Source organism: Lampris incognitus, chromosome 17, assembly GCF_029633865.1.
Source record: "Lampris incognitus isolate fLamInc1 chromosome 17, fLamInc1.hap2, whole genome shotgun sequence".
NCBI classification, from domain to species: domain Eukaryota; kingdom Metazoa; phylum Chordata; class Actinopteri; order Lampriformes; family Lampridae; genus Lampris; species Lampris incognitus.
Genome location: NC_079227.1, coordinates 27,713,951 through 27,727,655, shown reverse-complemented (window position 1 = coordinate 27,727,655; position 13,705 = coordinate 27,713,951). Strand labels below are relative to the sequence as shown.

General features: G+C 45.4%; 1 protein-coding gene across 1 annotated transcript in view; it reads left to right on the top strand.

Moving 5' to 3' along the window:
* Positions 1-751: 751 nt before the first annotated feature.
* LOC130127815 (zinc finger CCHC domain-containing protein 24-like) overlaps positions 752-13,705 on the top strand; it is a 39,192-nt gene continuing 26,238 nt past the window's right edge. Inside the window, exons 1-2 of the mRNA XM_056297535.1 lie at positions 752-1,363; positions 2,794-2,994. Of these exons, the coding sequence (XP_056153510.1) occupies positions 1,142-1,363; positions 2,794-2,994 (423 nt within the window). The 5' untranslated portion in view covers positions 752-1,141. The remainder of the gene's footprint in view (positions 1,364-2,793; positions 2,995-13,705) is intronic.

Genomic DNA, 13,705 nt, shown 5'->3' with positions numbered 1-13,705 from the left:
TGGATAAAAGAAAATGCAACTTTTTTTTTCTTCAAAATTGAGAACCAGGAAAGCCACCAAACAGGTTGAAGTTATAACTTTAAAATGAATGACTACAGCTGAAAACAGCGGATGCACTACGTTGCAACGCAGCTACCCTTCATTTAATTTGCCCTCATAAACTCCATTTTAATCCACAACAAGGTGTAAGCACGAGGCTCGACGCTTTTTTCCTCGACCTGCAGACACTGACACGTCAATAACACCAAAATCTACACCCCACGTCTCTTCAAACAGCCCAAATTAAAGCTGGCTTTTTAAGAGCCACCTTGAATGTCCTTCTCATAAGACAGGCTGATGAACACCTTCTTCTGTCGGTGACCTCTCTGCTGTTTTTAGCGAACCGTTTATAGCGGGGGGGGGGGGGGATTGAACGTTGCTTTACTGCAGTAAGCCTTACTTAGTGTCAAAGGTGAGAGGATAGTGAGGGTGTAGTAAGTAGTATAGAAACTTTTAAGGGTCTTGGGTCATGTAGAAATGCTCGGGGTGGGGGGGTTAATTGTCATGAGAAATGGTCTATAACACAATAATAAGCGTCAAACGTTCAAATGTGCTTCACTTCCAAACATAAGAGCCCTTATGATATATATATATATATATATATTTGCCTATTTAGGGGAATACAGGTCACAGGCTGTTGGGTTTTTATTTTATTTTTTAGCCCCCCCCGGTACCCCCCCCCCCCGGTAATTCGCACCCTTCCTATTCATGATTCACGATGACGCAACCAGGACGGCGGAAAATGCAATGAGATCTGCCGCTGCTCCGCGCGCAGAGCGCTGCGAGCGTTGAGACCGCTGATGTTTTTATTTTTTTGTTGTTTTTTTTTGTTTTGTTTTTTTGAACCGGCACAAACCTTTCTGCTCTGTCATGCTTTCACCGCGCTCTCTCTGCGACCGTAGTCCTGCACGCGGGGTCCTCTTAGGACTCCTCAGGTGAATTTGGTTCTTCTTTTGCAGGGGAAAGTGGGATGAGTGGGGGGAACGACTGTCGGGGGATCCAGCGGACACGGCGCTGCTGACGGCGGGGTTTCCACAGACGCGCGTGAAATTCAGGGGAGCAAAAAAAAAAATTCAACAACAACAACAACAAACCAAGCATCATGATGTCTGCCATAGACTCAGGTACCTCGGTGTACCAACCGGCACAGCTGCTGAACTGGGTCTACATGTCTCTGCAAGACACCCAAGCCAATGCCTTCGACGTGTTCAGACCCGAATCGGACAAGTCCTCATCGGACCCGGATACCAGCTGCAGCGCAGCGGATCTGAGCTCCTCTTTAAGCTCCAACTATCTCAACAACTTCTTGCAGCTGAGGAGCGAGGTAGGACATGGGGGGGGGGAGGGGGGCGCATCTGTAACGTGGGTATATGTGCAGTTAGAAGTTCGGTGCGTTATTCTTTACGAAGCGTCTTTTAGTATAATGACCGTGCACCTGAGCGTTATAGTGCTCCGATGATTGACGTGACCTTGCTGCCCGCGTCACACATGCTCGACCCTGCAAATCTTATATTGCGTGTCACATTCCACGGATGCTGAGTGTAATATTCCGCGGATATTAGACTCGGCAACTCACACCGTGTTATTTCTGTCGCCCATAGAGAAAACCCCACCTGCATACCTCCGTTGGGCAGCCCTGTGTGTGAGTGGGTAGTGTATGAATATGTGTTTTGTGCCCTGGGATAGTGCCCGTGTGTGTCCAGCCTGTTCCGGTGTCAGTGCGCAGCCGAAGGTGGTGTGGCAGGTTGATAAAGGGACTCTCACAAGGTTTCCAAAGTTCAATGTGAGAGTTCACCCTGGCCGGCCTCCCTCCGGTCAGTGGGGAGTTGGGTGGTGTGTGCGGTGTTCGCTCTGTGGGGACTTGGTGGTGTTCCGTTCAATTACCTTCCCACTAAGCAAAAGTCTGAAATGCACGAAATAGTAAATACCGTGTTAAAAGCGGGTATGATTATCGGTTAGGGCTCGAGAACGTGATGTTGTGTAAAGGTCGGCGACGGAACTTCAAATATTAATTTCACTTCGGTTCTAATTTTGGATTACAAAATAATAAAACGATCAACAAGACACCTGTAAGTTTTGTAAGTGCATCAAGTGCTGAGCAGTTTATAATGGTATGGGCGTGTCATCGTGTCAGCACTACATAGTGTTGAGTCCGTTGTTTGTCACACAGGGACCACACACATTGCACGAATGTGTAGCAGACTGTTGGCAAGATACCCCCACCCACCCCCCGCAATGTACATTGGCGTGCATTCTGAACACAATTCCTTTTCTGTGATGACTTGAGAGTAAAGAGCCTGTGTCTTGCAGGCTGGTTCTTCACACTTCCCTCTATGGTACCATAGAACCAATCTCCTCCAAAGACACAATGACGCCGATTGTGCCGTCCCAATAGCACCAAGTAGAATAACGCACGACAAAGACATTTTGTTCCGTTAAGGAAATGAACACTATTACTTCATGGAGTGAATGCGGCCCATGTGCAGAGAAATAAAATCACGTCTACTACTGTCTGTCCTCTGCAAACAGGAGAACCTATCAGTGTGATGGGCTGAAACACTGATGGGAAAATGCTCTCATACAATATTGGGAGTAGTAGGGTCCTCTCACAGATACATAATCCCATTCTACAATGTTTTTGTAAAATGCCAGACGGCCATGTACATTGATATGCCCGCCTCTCAGTCCTTACATCCACATGGTTTCGCTCTCTGTGACCCGTGGGTCATGCTCTGTCATGTCTTTGTTCGGCAGGCCTTGAACAACAATTTCTCCAAGAGCTCCTCGCAGTACGGGTCCCTCAACAACATCGTGGAGGGCCTCAGCTCTCTGACGGACCATTTCTCAGATCTCTCCCTGTCCTGCGAGACGCGCAAGCCCAGCAAGAGGCCTCCGCCGAACTACCTTTGCCACCTCTGCTTCAACAAAGGACATTACATCAAAGACTGCCCTCAGGTGAGCCGTGCGCGACGGGGTCTCTTTGCATTTGCCTCTAGCAAAAACTGCAGTCAAATGCAGATGCGCAGACACGGCGGCCTAATTCGAAACAGTTGTGTCGCCCATGCCTTTTGAACTGTATCAAATACAGCACGATACTTTGAAATGAAGCGCCGCCATATACAATGACTGGAAGAGACCATAGGTAAGTCAATATTTTGACAATATTCATTTACATGCGCCCTGGGAGAAGTGATCTCATAATCGTCGGTGATATAAAAAAAAAAACAACTTCGTTCTTCATCCCGCGTTCGTTTTTCTATCCGCTGAAACTTTTGAACTTTATCAGAGACAACAAAGTCGAGTTGGAGTCTTATCTGGGTATTGTTTCTTCAGTGTGAAACGGATCCCAGAGCACATACCGCGTGTATATGTTTGAGTTAGTTGTGCCGCCACAGGTTGGTAATGAGCAGCAGATGCTAGATTGGATCTCCAAGCCAGCCTTTAATGAAAGATGATAGGCGTCTCTGCGGAGCTGAAGCAAGAACTCCATTCAAAACCGGGGGGAAAGAAATATTGCCACAACTTTATGTGCAGCTGGAGTTGCCCAGTGATCATTTTCATAGGGAAATGCCTGACATTTGTCAGATGTAATGGTAATGGCAAATGATTTATGGCCGGGATGTCGGGGTTATGCCTGGTAAGGAAATCTAGACATTTAAATTCCATTACAGTGCAGGTAGTCAAAAGTGAGGTATAGACTGCAAAAATTGGTCAGATTCTTTAGGGTCGGTCAAATAAAGTGGTCAGTAAATTGTAATTGCTACTTTTTTTGTGTGAGTGAAACAGAAACCAGATGGCTTCATTATCTGTTCCGTAATATGTATCTTAATCTAATCGAAACACCATAATAGATGATGAATACCTACCTACTGGGTTGTAATCAACAAATGCAAAATATTTTTTTTTAAAAATCTGGAAAAAAAGCAGTAACATCTTGTGGTGGTAATGCAAATAATAACACTTCTTTGCTCGCTGGGTAATTTATGATACTACTTCCCTACAGGTACCAGAGTTTTGTCATTTTGAGTCTCAGGTCTTGACCCCTTCTATCCCCACTCAGATTCAACCTCCGTGATGTACGATCCGCCCGCTGACCTTAAGACAAGAAATGGGGGGGAAGCAGATCGGGAAACTCTACACTCTGAAAAATGAAGTGTTGGATTTACTCAAAAATGTTATCTCAACTGGTTCCACACAACTGTGTTAAGGAATTTTCTAAATCCTTTGGCCCATATTCATAAATCAAGTTGATGGTAAGTCACTTAACACGGTTGTGTGGGACCGACAATTTTAAGTAAATCCAACGTTTTGGTTTTATTTGAGTGAGATATTGGTACGACATGTGTCCCTCAACTAAGGCTGCACATGGGAGAAGTTTGCCTTCAGGCGTCCGGTCTAACAGATGTGTTCGGTTAAGGTTTGGATTAGCTTGATGGTTAGCTATCGGCGAAGGTTAGGGTTAGGTTAAGGTAAGCCATCGGTTAAGGTTAGGGTTAGTTTAATATTAGGTTGCGCTTAGGGTTAGTTTAAGGTCAGGTTGAGGTTAGGGTTAGTTTAAGGTAAGCTATTGGTTAAGGTTAGGGTTAGTTTAAGGTTAGGTTGAGGTTAAGGTTAGTTTAAGGGTAAATTGAGGTTAGGGTTAGTTTAAGGCTAGGTTGAGGTTAGGGTTAGTTTAAGGTTAGGTTGCAGTTAGGGTTCGTTTAAGGTAAGTTATTGGTTAAGGTTAGGGTTAGATTAAGGTTAGGTTGAGGTTAGGGTTAGTTTAAGGGTAAGTTGAGGTTAGGGCTAGTTTAAGGCTAGGTTGAGGTTAGAGTTCATTTAAGGTAAGCTATTGGTTAAGGTTATGGTTAGATTAAGGTTAGGTTGAGGTTAGGGTTAGTTTAAGGGTAGGTTGAGGTTAGGGTTAGTTTAAGGTTAGGTCGAGGTTAGGGTTAGGTTAAGGTAAGCCATCGGTTAAGGTTAGGGTTAGTTTAATATTAGGTTGCGCTTAGGGTTAGTTTAAGGTCAGGTTGAGGTTAGGGTTAGTTTAAGGTAAGCTATTGGTTAAGGTTAGGGTTAGTTTAAGGTTAGGTTGAGGTTAAGGTTAGTTTAAGGGTAAATTGAGGTTAGGGTTAGTTTAAGGCTAGGTTGAGGTTAGGGTTAGTTTAAGGTTAGGTTGCAGTTAGGGTTCGTTTAAGGTAAGTTATTGGTTAAGGTTAGGGTTAGATTAAGGTTAGGTTGAGGTTAGGGTTAGTTTAAGGGTAAGTTGAGGTTAGGGCTAGTTTAAGGCTAGGTTGAGGTTAGAGTTCATTTAAGGTAAGCTATTGGTTAAGGTTATGGTTAGATTAAGGTTAGGTTGAGGTTAGGGTTAGTTTAAGGGTAGGTTGAGGTTAGGGTTAGTTTAAGGTTAGGTTGAGGTTAGGGTTAGTTTAAGGTAAGCCATCGGTTAAGGTTATGGTTAGTTTAAGGTTAGGCTTAGTTTAAGGGTAGGTTGAGGTTAGAGTTAGTTGAAGGTAAGCTATCGGTTAAGGTTAGGGTTAGTTTAAGGTTAGGGTTAGTTTAAGGGTAGGTTGAGGTTAGGGTTAGTTCACGGTAAGCAATCAGTTAAGGTTAGGGTTAGGTTGAGGTTAGGGTTAGTTTAAGGGTAGGTTGAGGTTAGGTTAATATTAGGTGAGGCTGGGTTAAGTGTAGGCAAACTCATTAAATTTGGCAGAAAGCCCTGAAAGCTCTTAACCTTTCTGGCAGAAAGCCCTGAGGGCAAACTTCTCCCGCGTGCGCTAAGGCCGAAAGGGGCGCCATACAATTGAAATGGATGAATCGAAGTGTTTCTTTAATTACTCGGTGACTCGGTTACACTGCGCCATTAGTGGTGGAGCGTGATGGAGTGAAATATGGTGAACAAAGGGGTTTGAGCAGTGTCTCTATAGCTGACCGGTTCGGACGGAAAGCAGCAGGGGAGAGGAATCCAAGTGCGTCATGGCTCAGTAAGAAGGCTGAAGAAGCACACGGGGATGTGGGGCATCTGGACTCTCCTTTTGGCTTTAACGGCCTCTCTCTCAGCCAGAGGTAAAGTGGAGAGGGGCCCTGTGCCCTGCCAACTCTGAAAGTCTGCCACTTTGCTACTACAACACAGTGGACATTGAATGGGAGTCGGTTGGGGTGGGAGGCGGGGAGGGGGGAGTGTCATACTATTTCTGTGCCGCTATCGTAAATAAGTGTGAAAAAAACGAGCTTTATTCGATGTGGCACAGAGACTTGGTTTAAACGTTACCGTTCCACGTAAAGACATGGGATATACCATCCGCGGTGTTCGCCGTGGTTGTAAACATCCTGTCGAGAACATAGCTGAGAGTTGGGTTACTTGCTTCTCGGAGGAGGCTGAGACGTCAAAGGATTACAAGGAGATATTTACAACTTCTTTTTTCTTTTCTTTTTTTTTACAACTCCGCCCCTTCAGATGTGCAAAATCTGGAAAGCATTTCTGCCGGCTATATTTTACTCGAGCTGTCTGGTTGGGAGATGATGTCAGATTTTATCATGTGTTGCAAAGTTTTCGATCCAAAGTAATGATTTAGGAGTCCTTCTCCCCTTCCCCCCCCTCTTTTTTCTTTTTTTTTGCCTACAAAAAGCTCTCCGATTTAGGCCGAGCTCAACATCCTTAGCTGCTTTTTTTGTTCTCGTAAGCTGGAATGTGTGGAATTCGTAGAGAACACTAACGATTGTGTAGCATATTAGCCATGATAGAAAAACATACACTTTTATTTCTCCAGCTAACTTTCTGCAAGGCAGTTAAGCGGACAATGTGGTAGAAACAGACAGCATCAAAAGTAAGGGTCACCCACCTATTTTGCACCATCACATCAAAAACCTTAGCATCTCTCTTGGATCCTCGGGCTGCTTCTCAAGCCCCACCGATGAATGGCTGGTTATGTTATTGAGCCGGTCAGTCCACATATTGCAATAAATGTGCGGCCGCGTCAGACCCTTCCATCCTCTGACCTGAAGGTCGTCACAGCTCAGCGACCCCATTATCAATTAAGTCGCTGAACTCTGTTACTGTAAAGCGAACACACAAGGGACAGTGTGCTGACAGTAAATGGCTGTGTGGCGGGAAGGGCCGGGGCTCAATAAGGCGCGTATTGTTTCTCCCAAAGGGTTGTGGACCCAAAGGTCAGGAAGTCAGGCTGTATTGTTCGCTCAGCGGGCGCCGCCTGCAGCTCTACCGGGCTGCGGCCACGCAATCATCCATGTCTCTTGCTGTGCAAGAAGGCCATCGGCGCCTTGGTTTAAAGGGGGCCCCAGCGGTTGGCTAGCCAGAGATGTTAATGACGGCCACAGTATCGGCACCTTTTTTTCGGGTAACCAAAGAGGAAACGAGAGAGCTGAGGGATCCTCGGATGAGGAGCGCTATAGTATGTCTTAATTTAGGGTTCGATATTGTTTAAATATGAGAGGAAGATGACAGGTCTGGTATATGACTTCAGATGGGGAATCCATTGGCAATTGCAAAGGTTCGAGAGACGGTAGCTCGAGCTCGGAGCTTTGAAGTTTGCCTCTCTTCCATACTGGCTTGTTCTGAAGAGGCATTGCATGCCTTATGTTGAAGTCTACATTATCTATTTGAGGCCTGCGGGGGGGGGGGGACTCAAAAACCAAAATAGAGTTTTTTTGTTTGATGTTCGATGTTTCATCTTAGAAAATATACACATACTTTCCGGTAGATTTTTAAATTCACCCACTGTAGTACTGTACAGTGTACTTTAACTCAAGTGGAGTGAGTCAGTGCAAGAGTCATTCACAGCTAGAAGCATGGCTGGTGAATCTCAAGCAACACCAACTGATTAAGATTGCTTTGGTCCTTTTTGTTTTTGCGGCTGATAAATCTGTTATCTGTCCCAAGTATGGTGTCTGTTGCCTTTGGCTGAAACATCTGCCGAGGAGCAAAGGGACAAACCAGATAGAGCAAACACTGGAATGTGGAGCAGATAGACTCCCATTTGGTAAGCAGAGGCTGTCAGGGGCTGCACAGTCAAAGCTAATGAACAATGACTACGACTGTTATGGAGCTTGGTGTCCCTGCATCTTCTCTGTTGCTCTGCCCATATATGTGTGTGTGTGTGTGTGTGTGTTGTTTTTTTTTTAATCTTACAGTAACACACTTGAGGACCAAATGAAGCCTTTACCGTTATGCAGGAGTATTAGAAGGTCATTAGAAAGGCACATAATAGCAACAGGAAAATGGAATGAGTGCAAGGTATTTTGAAATCTCAACATGTGTTATTTGCATAGTTTGAATTTACTAAGCAAACCAGTTCCTAATTTTACCCTGCTGGTGATGATATGTCATGTAACAGAAACAGACCTCATTGGTTTTGTAAGAGTTGTTTCGTGCAACTTTACTGTCCTCTCTCAAGTATCGAGGCAGGAGGTCAAATTAGTCCATTTCTGTTGTATGTTCAAGAAATTTGGATTACAGACCGAAAGACAAATACGAGACAAAAGCAGAAAGTAGGCTATCCCCTTTCGTCCTGTGGGTAATTTCTATGCATACATGCTTCACTGTTATAGAACAATAGCCCAGGCCTCACATCCATCATATACTAGCTGATGAGTATCTGGCCAAAGGGCTGAGTTTACATGTTTCTAAATGCCCCTGTGCAATACATTTTGCATATTTTCTCCAACTACTTTCTAACTTTGATGGTCTAGGCTGAGTTTTTCTGAAGCTACTTTGGAGTCCTCTATGTGATCTAGTCAGTAAAAACTAAAAAACACGACCAGAGAACTATGTCTTACAGAAAACAGTGGCATGTTGAAGATAAAATGAAAGAAAACTACTGTATTACAGGGAAATAGGTTAAACGTTGGACACTGACGAATCAGCAATCTCGAGCGTACTTGCACAAAAGTGAATGGTTAGGGTGTCTGGGTAGTGTGGCGGTCTACTTCGTTGCCTACCAACACGGGGCTCGCCGGTTCAAATCCCTGTGTTATCTCCGGCTTGGTCGGCACCCCTACAGACACAATTGGCCATGTGTGCGGGTGGGAAGCGCGTCCTGGTTGCTGCACTAGTGTCTCCTCTGGTCAGTCGGGGCACCTGTTCAGGGGGGAGGGGGAACTGGGGGGAATAGTGTGATCCTCCCATGCGAAACTCCTCACTGTCAGGTGAAAAGAAGGGGCTGGCGACTCCACATGTATCGGAGGAGGCATGTGGTAGTCTGCAGCCCTCCCCAGATCAGCAGAGGGGGTGGAGCAGTGACGAGAGTGGGGCAATTGATTGGATACAATTGGGGAAAAAAAGGGGGAAAATCCCCCCCCCAAAAAAAAACAAAAACCAAAGCGAACGGTTAACTCATCAATTTACTGAAACAAAGGTAATCCAAAACAGACAAGTGGAGTAGATGATCTTTAAAGTGTGAAGAAAGGGGCCCTATTTGTAAGCAACTATGAAGATGAGAAGCAGGAATTTTAGAGCAAGGTTTTATAGATGGATGAGACCAAACTAAACAGCTATCTAAGTGATGGAAAGGCTGTGTATGGAGGAAACATGGGAACAGCTGTTAACCATTAACACTCCACTTTCAGTAGAGCAGAGGAGGTTTTATAGTGTAGGTTGTAGATTGGTATGTATGTACATACGGCTGCTTACCAAACAAAGTTAAATGGTATTTTAATGGTTGACGGACATGACTGAAGACGCCTTCTAACAGATATTGTATGCAAATGTAAAACAAAATGCCACCAGACTAACTGGGCACCAGTTCATTCTGCAGCAAACCAAAACACGGCATGTTTAGGGGATGGATTTTATTTCTAAAGGAGACGACGTTCCTAAATTAATAGTTGTTTTTATAAGTATTGAAATAACAGAGCGATATCACAAAGCATTAGTGACAAAATGCTGTCTTTGAACATGTGGGATGGATTCTCAGGCTTTTTATACACTTGAGACGTTCAAATACATTTAGCCCGACAAGGAGCATAAGGAGGCTTATGAAAGCAGATACTGCTGCTTGTAAGCAGACAGGAAAAAAATTTTTTTGGCTGCAATTGTAAGGTGTGATTTAGCACTGAATTCTCCAATCCGTCTTGATGGAGAGGTAGTAAAAGTCAGGAAAAGAGCGTAATCCATAATCAGAACAAACATTCTCTAAGTTAAATGGTGCAATTTGGACTTTTTGGTGTACCAGGGGTGATTGAATGTAAGTTTTTGCCATTTATCTGTGCACCTGGAGCCCCTTAAAGTGGCCCCGGTGGGTCCCTGGGAGCCTCTCTGCCAGGACCTCACACCCTTAACCATAACTCTTCCTTTCCCGTTCTCCACTGTAAGATTTTGATAACTCCTTCTTGAAGTTTCCCCTCAGCGGTGTTTGGAAATAAAGCAATAGACGTTTTGCTGCATTTCTTGTTCGTCTGCCAGACCACCTGCCCCTGCCATTCACCCTATGTGAAATATAATGCCGCTGTTCAGCTGTACTAGTCGTCAGCTCGATCGTGGCCAAGACCCGCTCTCAGCCCGACCCCGGAGAAAGCGGTGTGCGTTTAGACATCATCATCGATTCTATTTGATAGATGATCCTTGCTCTGCGAAGGCATCGCTATGTCTGAAATGGCAGCCGAAAGGCATAGCATCAGTTTGTGTTTCTGCTTTGTGTGTGTGGTAATATAAATCTGGGTTATAAAGGTAATACACGTTCCAACTGGGTGGACTGAGGGGTCCCGAAGCAAAACAGAGAAGGAGCCCTCTGGTCTGCGGCATCTACTCGTTCAGGTCTAATCATGTTTCTATTGGTAGGGGAGGTGAAATCTAGCTGTTATGCTGATTTGCAAGACTTTTTTGGAGAAGGGTTGATTACAGCTTTATATTTTGAAACGAAATAATGTGATATGTTAATGTTGCCCTTTGCCAACCATTTGGGCTGATACTTTCTAGAAATGAGGAAATGTCGTGGTAAACAGAACACATGTCAGCCTTTGTTGGTGGAGCGTCTCATGTCTCATTTCTCTGAATCACAGCCCTGTGGTTTGTGCTCAGTGGTTCAGCTGTGGTGTTTTTTTGTGGTATTAAACTATTCTACCAGCTCTGAAGAAGGGGGGGGGGGAGTTGGGGGCATGTTGGTTAGTCTTGATTTTGAGCAGATCAGCATTTAAGCTTTCAAACTTGTGTCTTCATGCATGCTCAACAATCCAGGTAAGAAAATCAAATAAAAGTTGAATCTGTTCATCGGGATACAATGTTTATTGACAGATCATCACTCATCTATAAGGGTGGGGATCCCTGCAGTCAGTTTATACTGAAGAGGTCACTTAGATGAGTGGTGAAACGTATGTCAATAAATGTTGTATTCAGATGAACTGACTCAACCTAGACTTTCCAACTTATGTGAAGAACAGGAATGGTGAGTTCAGCGTTTATGGCCCATCATGATATGATCAGTAGATGGCAGACCCAAACGCAGACACCGATAATGGAATATGAAAAAAAGATTTATTACAGGAATAAAAGGTGGGAATGTGGATGGCAGGCAAGGCAAAAGGTAGAAAAGTGATGGTGGATGGCAAAGCTGGGCCAAGCAGGATGGTGGACAAGGAGTGGCTAGCTGAGGATAACCTTGGGGGTGTAGTAAGCGAGCAGGCAAGGCAGAAAGGCAGGGGGACTGCGGAGTAGTGATCCTGGAAGTACAAAGAAACATGGTAAATACAGGTAATGCAAACAACACCAGGATTAACTCTGAATATGTGATTGCAGAGTGGCTGAAAGCGAGAAACTACCACTGTAGCTGAAACAACGAGCTGGGGATGAGTGGATGGAGAACTGCAATAGATATACTGTTGAGTTGATGAGTTGATGGAAGGCAGGTGTGCAGGCTGGGTAGGTGAGATGAATGAGCCGCAATCAGGAAGGAGCCGGGGAAGGAAGCCACGCCCACACCATATACACACAGAGATAGACAGGGGAAAACAGGAGACATGGGAAAAGGGAAACACATGGAAACACAAGGGAAATAACTGGAGGCATGGCCAGGGATGTTACAATACCCCCCCCCACCCCCCAACAAGAACCTCCAGGCAAACCACCAGGCTTGTCAGGGTGGTCTTTATGGATGTCCCAGATGAGGGCAGGGTCCAAGATGAGTTGATGGGGTATCTAGCTGCATTCCTCTGGGCCGTATACCAGATACTGGTATCCACGGCCTTGGCAACATCCATCCAACAGCTGCCGGACAGCGTAGGCCGGGTGGTCGTCGATGATCCAAGTGGGTGGAGAAAGAAAGGCCGGAGGGCACAATAGACTGATAGGAACTGGTTTCAACTGGGAGACATGGAAGGTGGGACGAATTCTCATGGAGGGAGGCAACTTGAGTTTAACAGCAGAGGGATTGATGGTACAGTCTATTTCATAAGGTCCAATGTACAACTACTACTACTTTTGGCTGCTCCCGTTAGGGGTCGCCACAGCGGATAATCCGTTTCCATTTCTTAAGGTTCAGTTCCATAAGGTCGAATGTAACAGGGCCTTAATTTTCTGGTTTTGGTTTATAAAGGGGGCAGCATGGTGCCACAGTGGTTAGCGCTGTCCCCTCACAGCAAGAAGGTCCTGGGTTTGATTCCCTGCCGGCCAGCCAGGGTCCTTTCTGTGTGGAGTCGGCATGTTCTCCCCATATCTGTGTGGGTTTCCTCAGGGAGCTCCGGTGTCCTCCCACAGTCCAAAGACATGTAAGTCAGGTGAATCGGAGATACTAAATTGTCCCTAAGTGTGAATGTGTGCATGAATGTGTCTGTCCGCGTGTCAGCCCTACGATGGACTGGCAACCTGTCCAGGGTGTTTCCCCGCCTTCCGCCCAGTGACTGCTGGGATAGGTTCCAGCAGCCCGCAACCCTATTTAGGATAAGCAGCTTGGAAAATGAATGACATGAACAGACTGTAAAGGGATGCATTTGGGAAAAAGCCAAATTCTCTGACCTGGCTGGTAATTGGGTGCTGGAGTCTGGTGACGGCAGTGATGCACTGGTTGCGGTGGACAGAGCGGGCATCCTTCCACACCTTGTGACAGCTGTGAAGATGGGCCTGGACTGAGAGTACAGCAATGTCATCCTCCTGAGCAGGAAACAGAGCCGCCTCTGTTCATTCAAAGGGTTACATACATGTGACAGCACTGGGCAAGGAATTGTGAGCATATTCAATCCAGGGAAGATGATTACTCCAAGAAGAGGTGTTCCAGGCTGTGACACAACGAAGCACAGTTCCCAGGTTCTGGTTGGCCCGCTACATCTGTCCATTCACCTGGAGATGCTCCAAGAGCCCGAAAGCATGCCTTTCATACCTGGGATATGAATTGTGGTCCATGGTTGGAGACGATGTCAGATGAGATCCCATGGAGTCGGACAACATTGTGGACCAGGGGGTTGATGGTTTCCGAGGCTGTGGGAGTTTGGGTAGGGGCATGAAATGTACGGTCTTGGAAAATCTGTCCACAATTGTGAGTATTGTTAAGTTACAGATACCAAGATTTTTCTACTGGTTGCAATATATCCAGTTGGCCAAATAACAGCCTGTGTGAAAGTATACATGTATTGGGAGGAAGTAGGAACTTCTATTGTGAAGGTACAGGAAGTGATGTGTAAGTTGTTGAACATGGAGTTTATTGTGAACATGGCGGTTGCCAGCAAAGCAGCTGTTGACTAA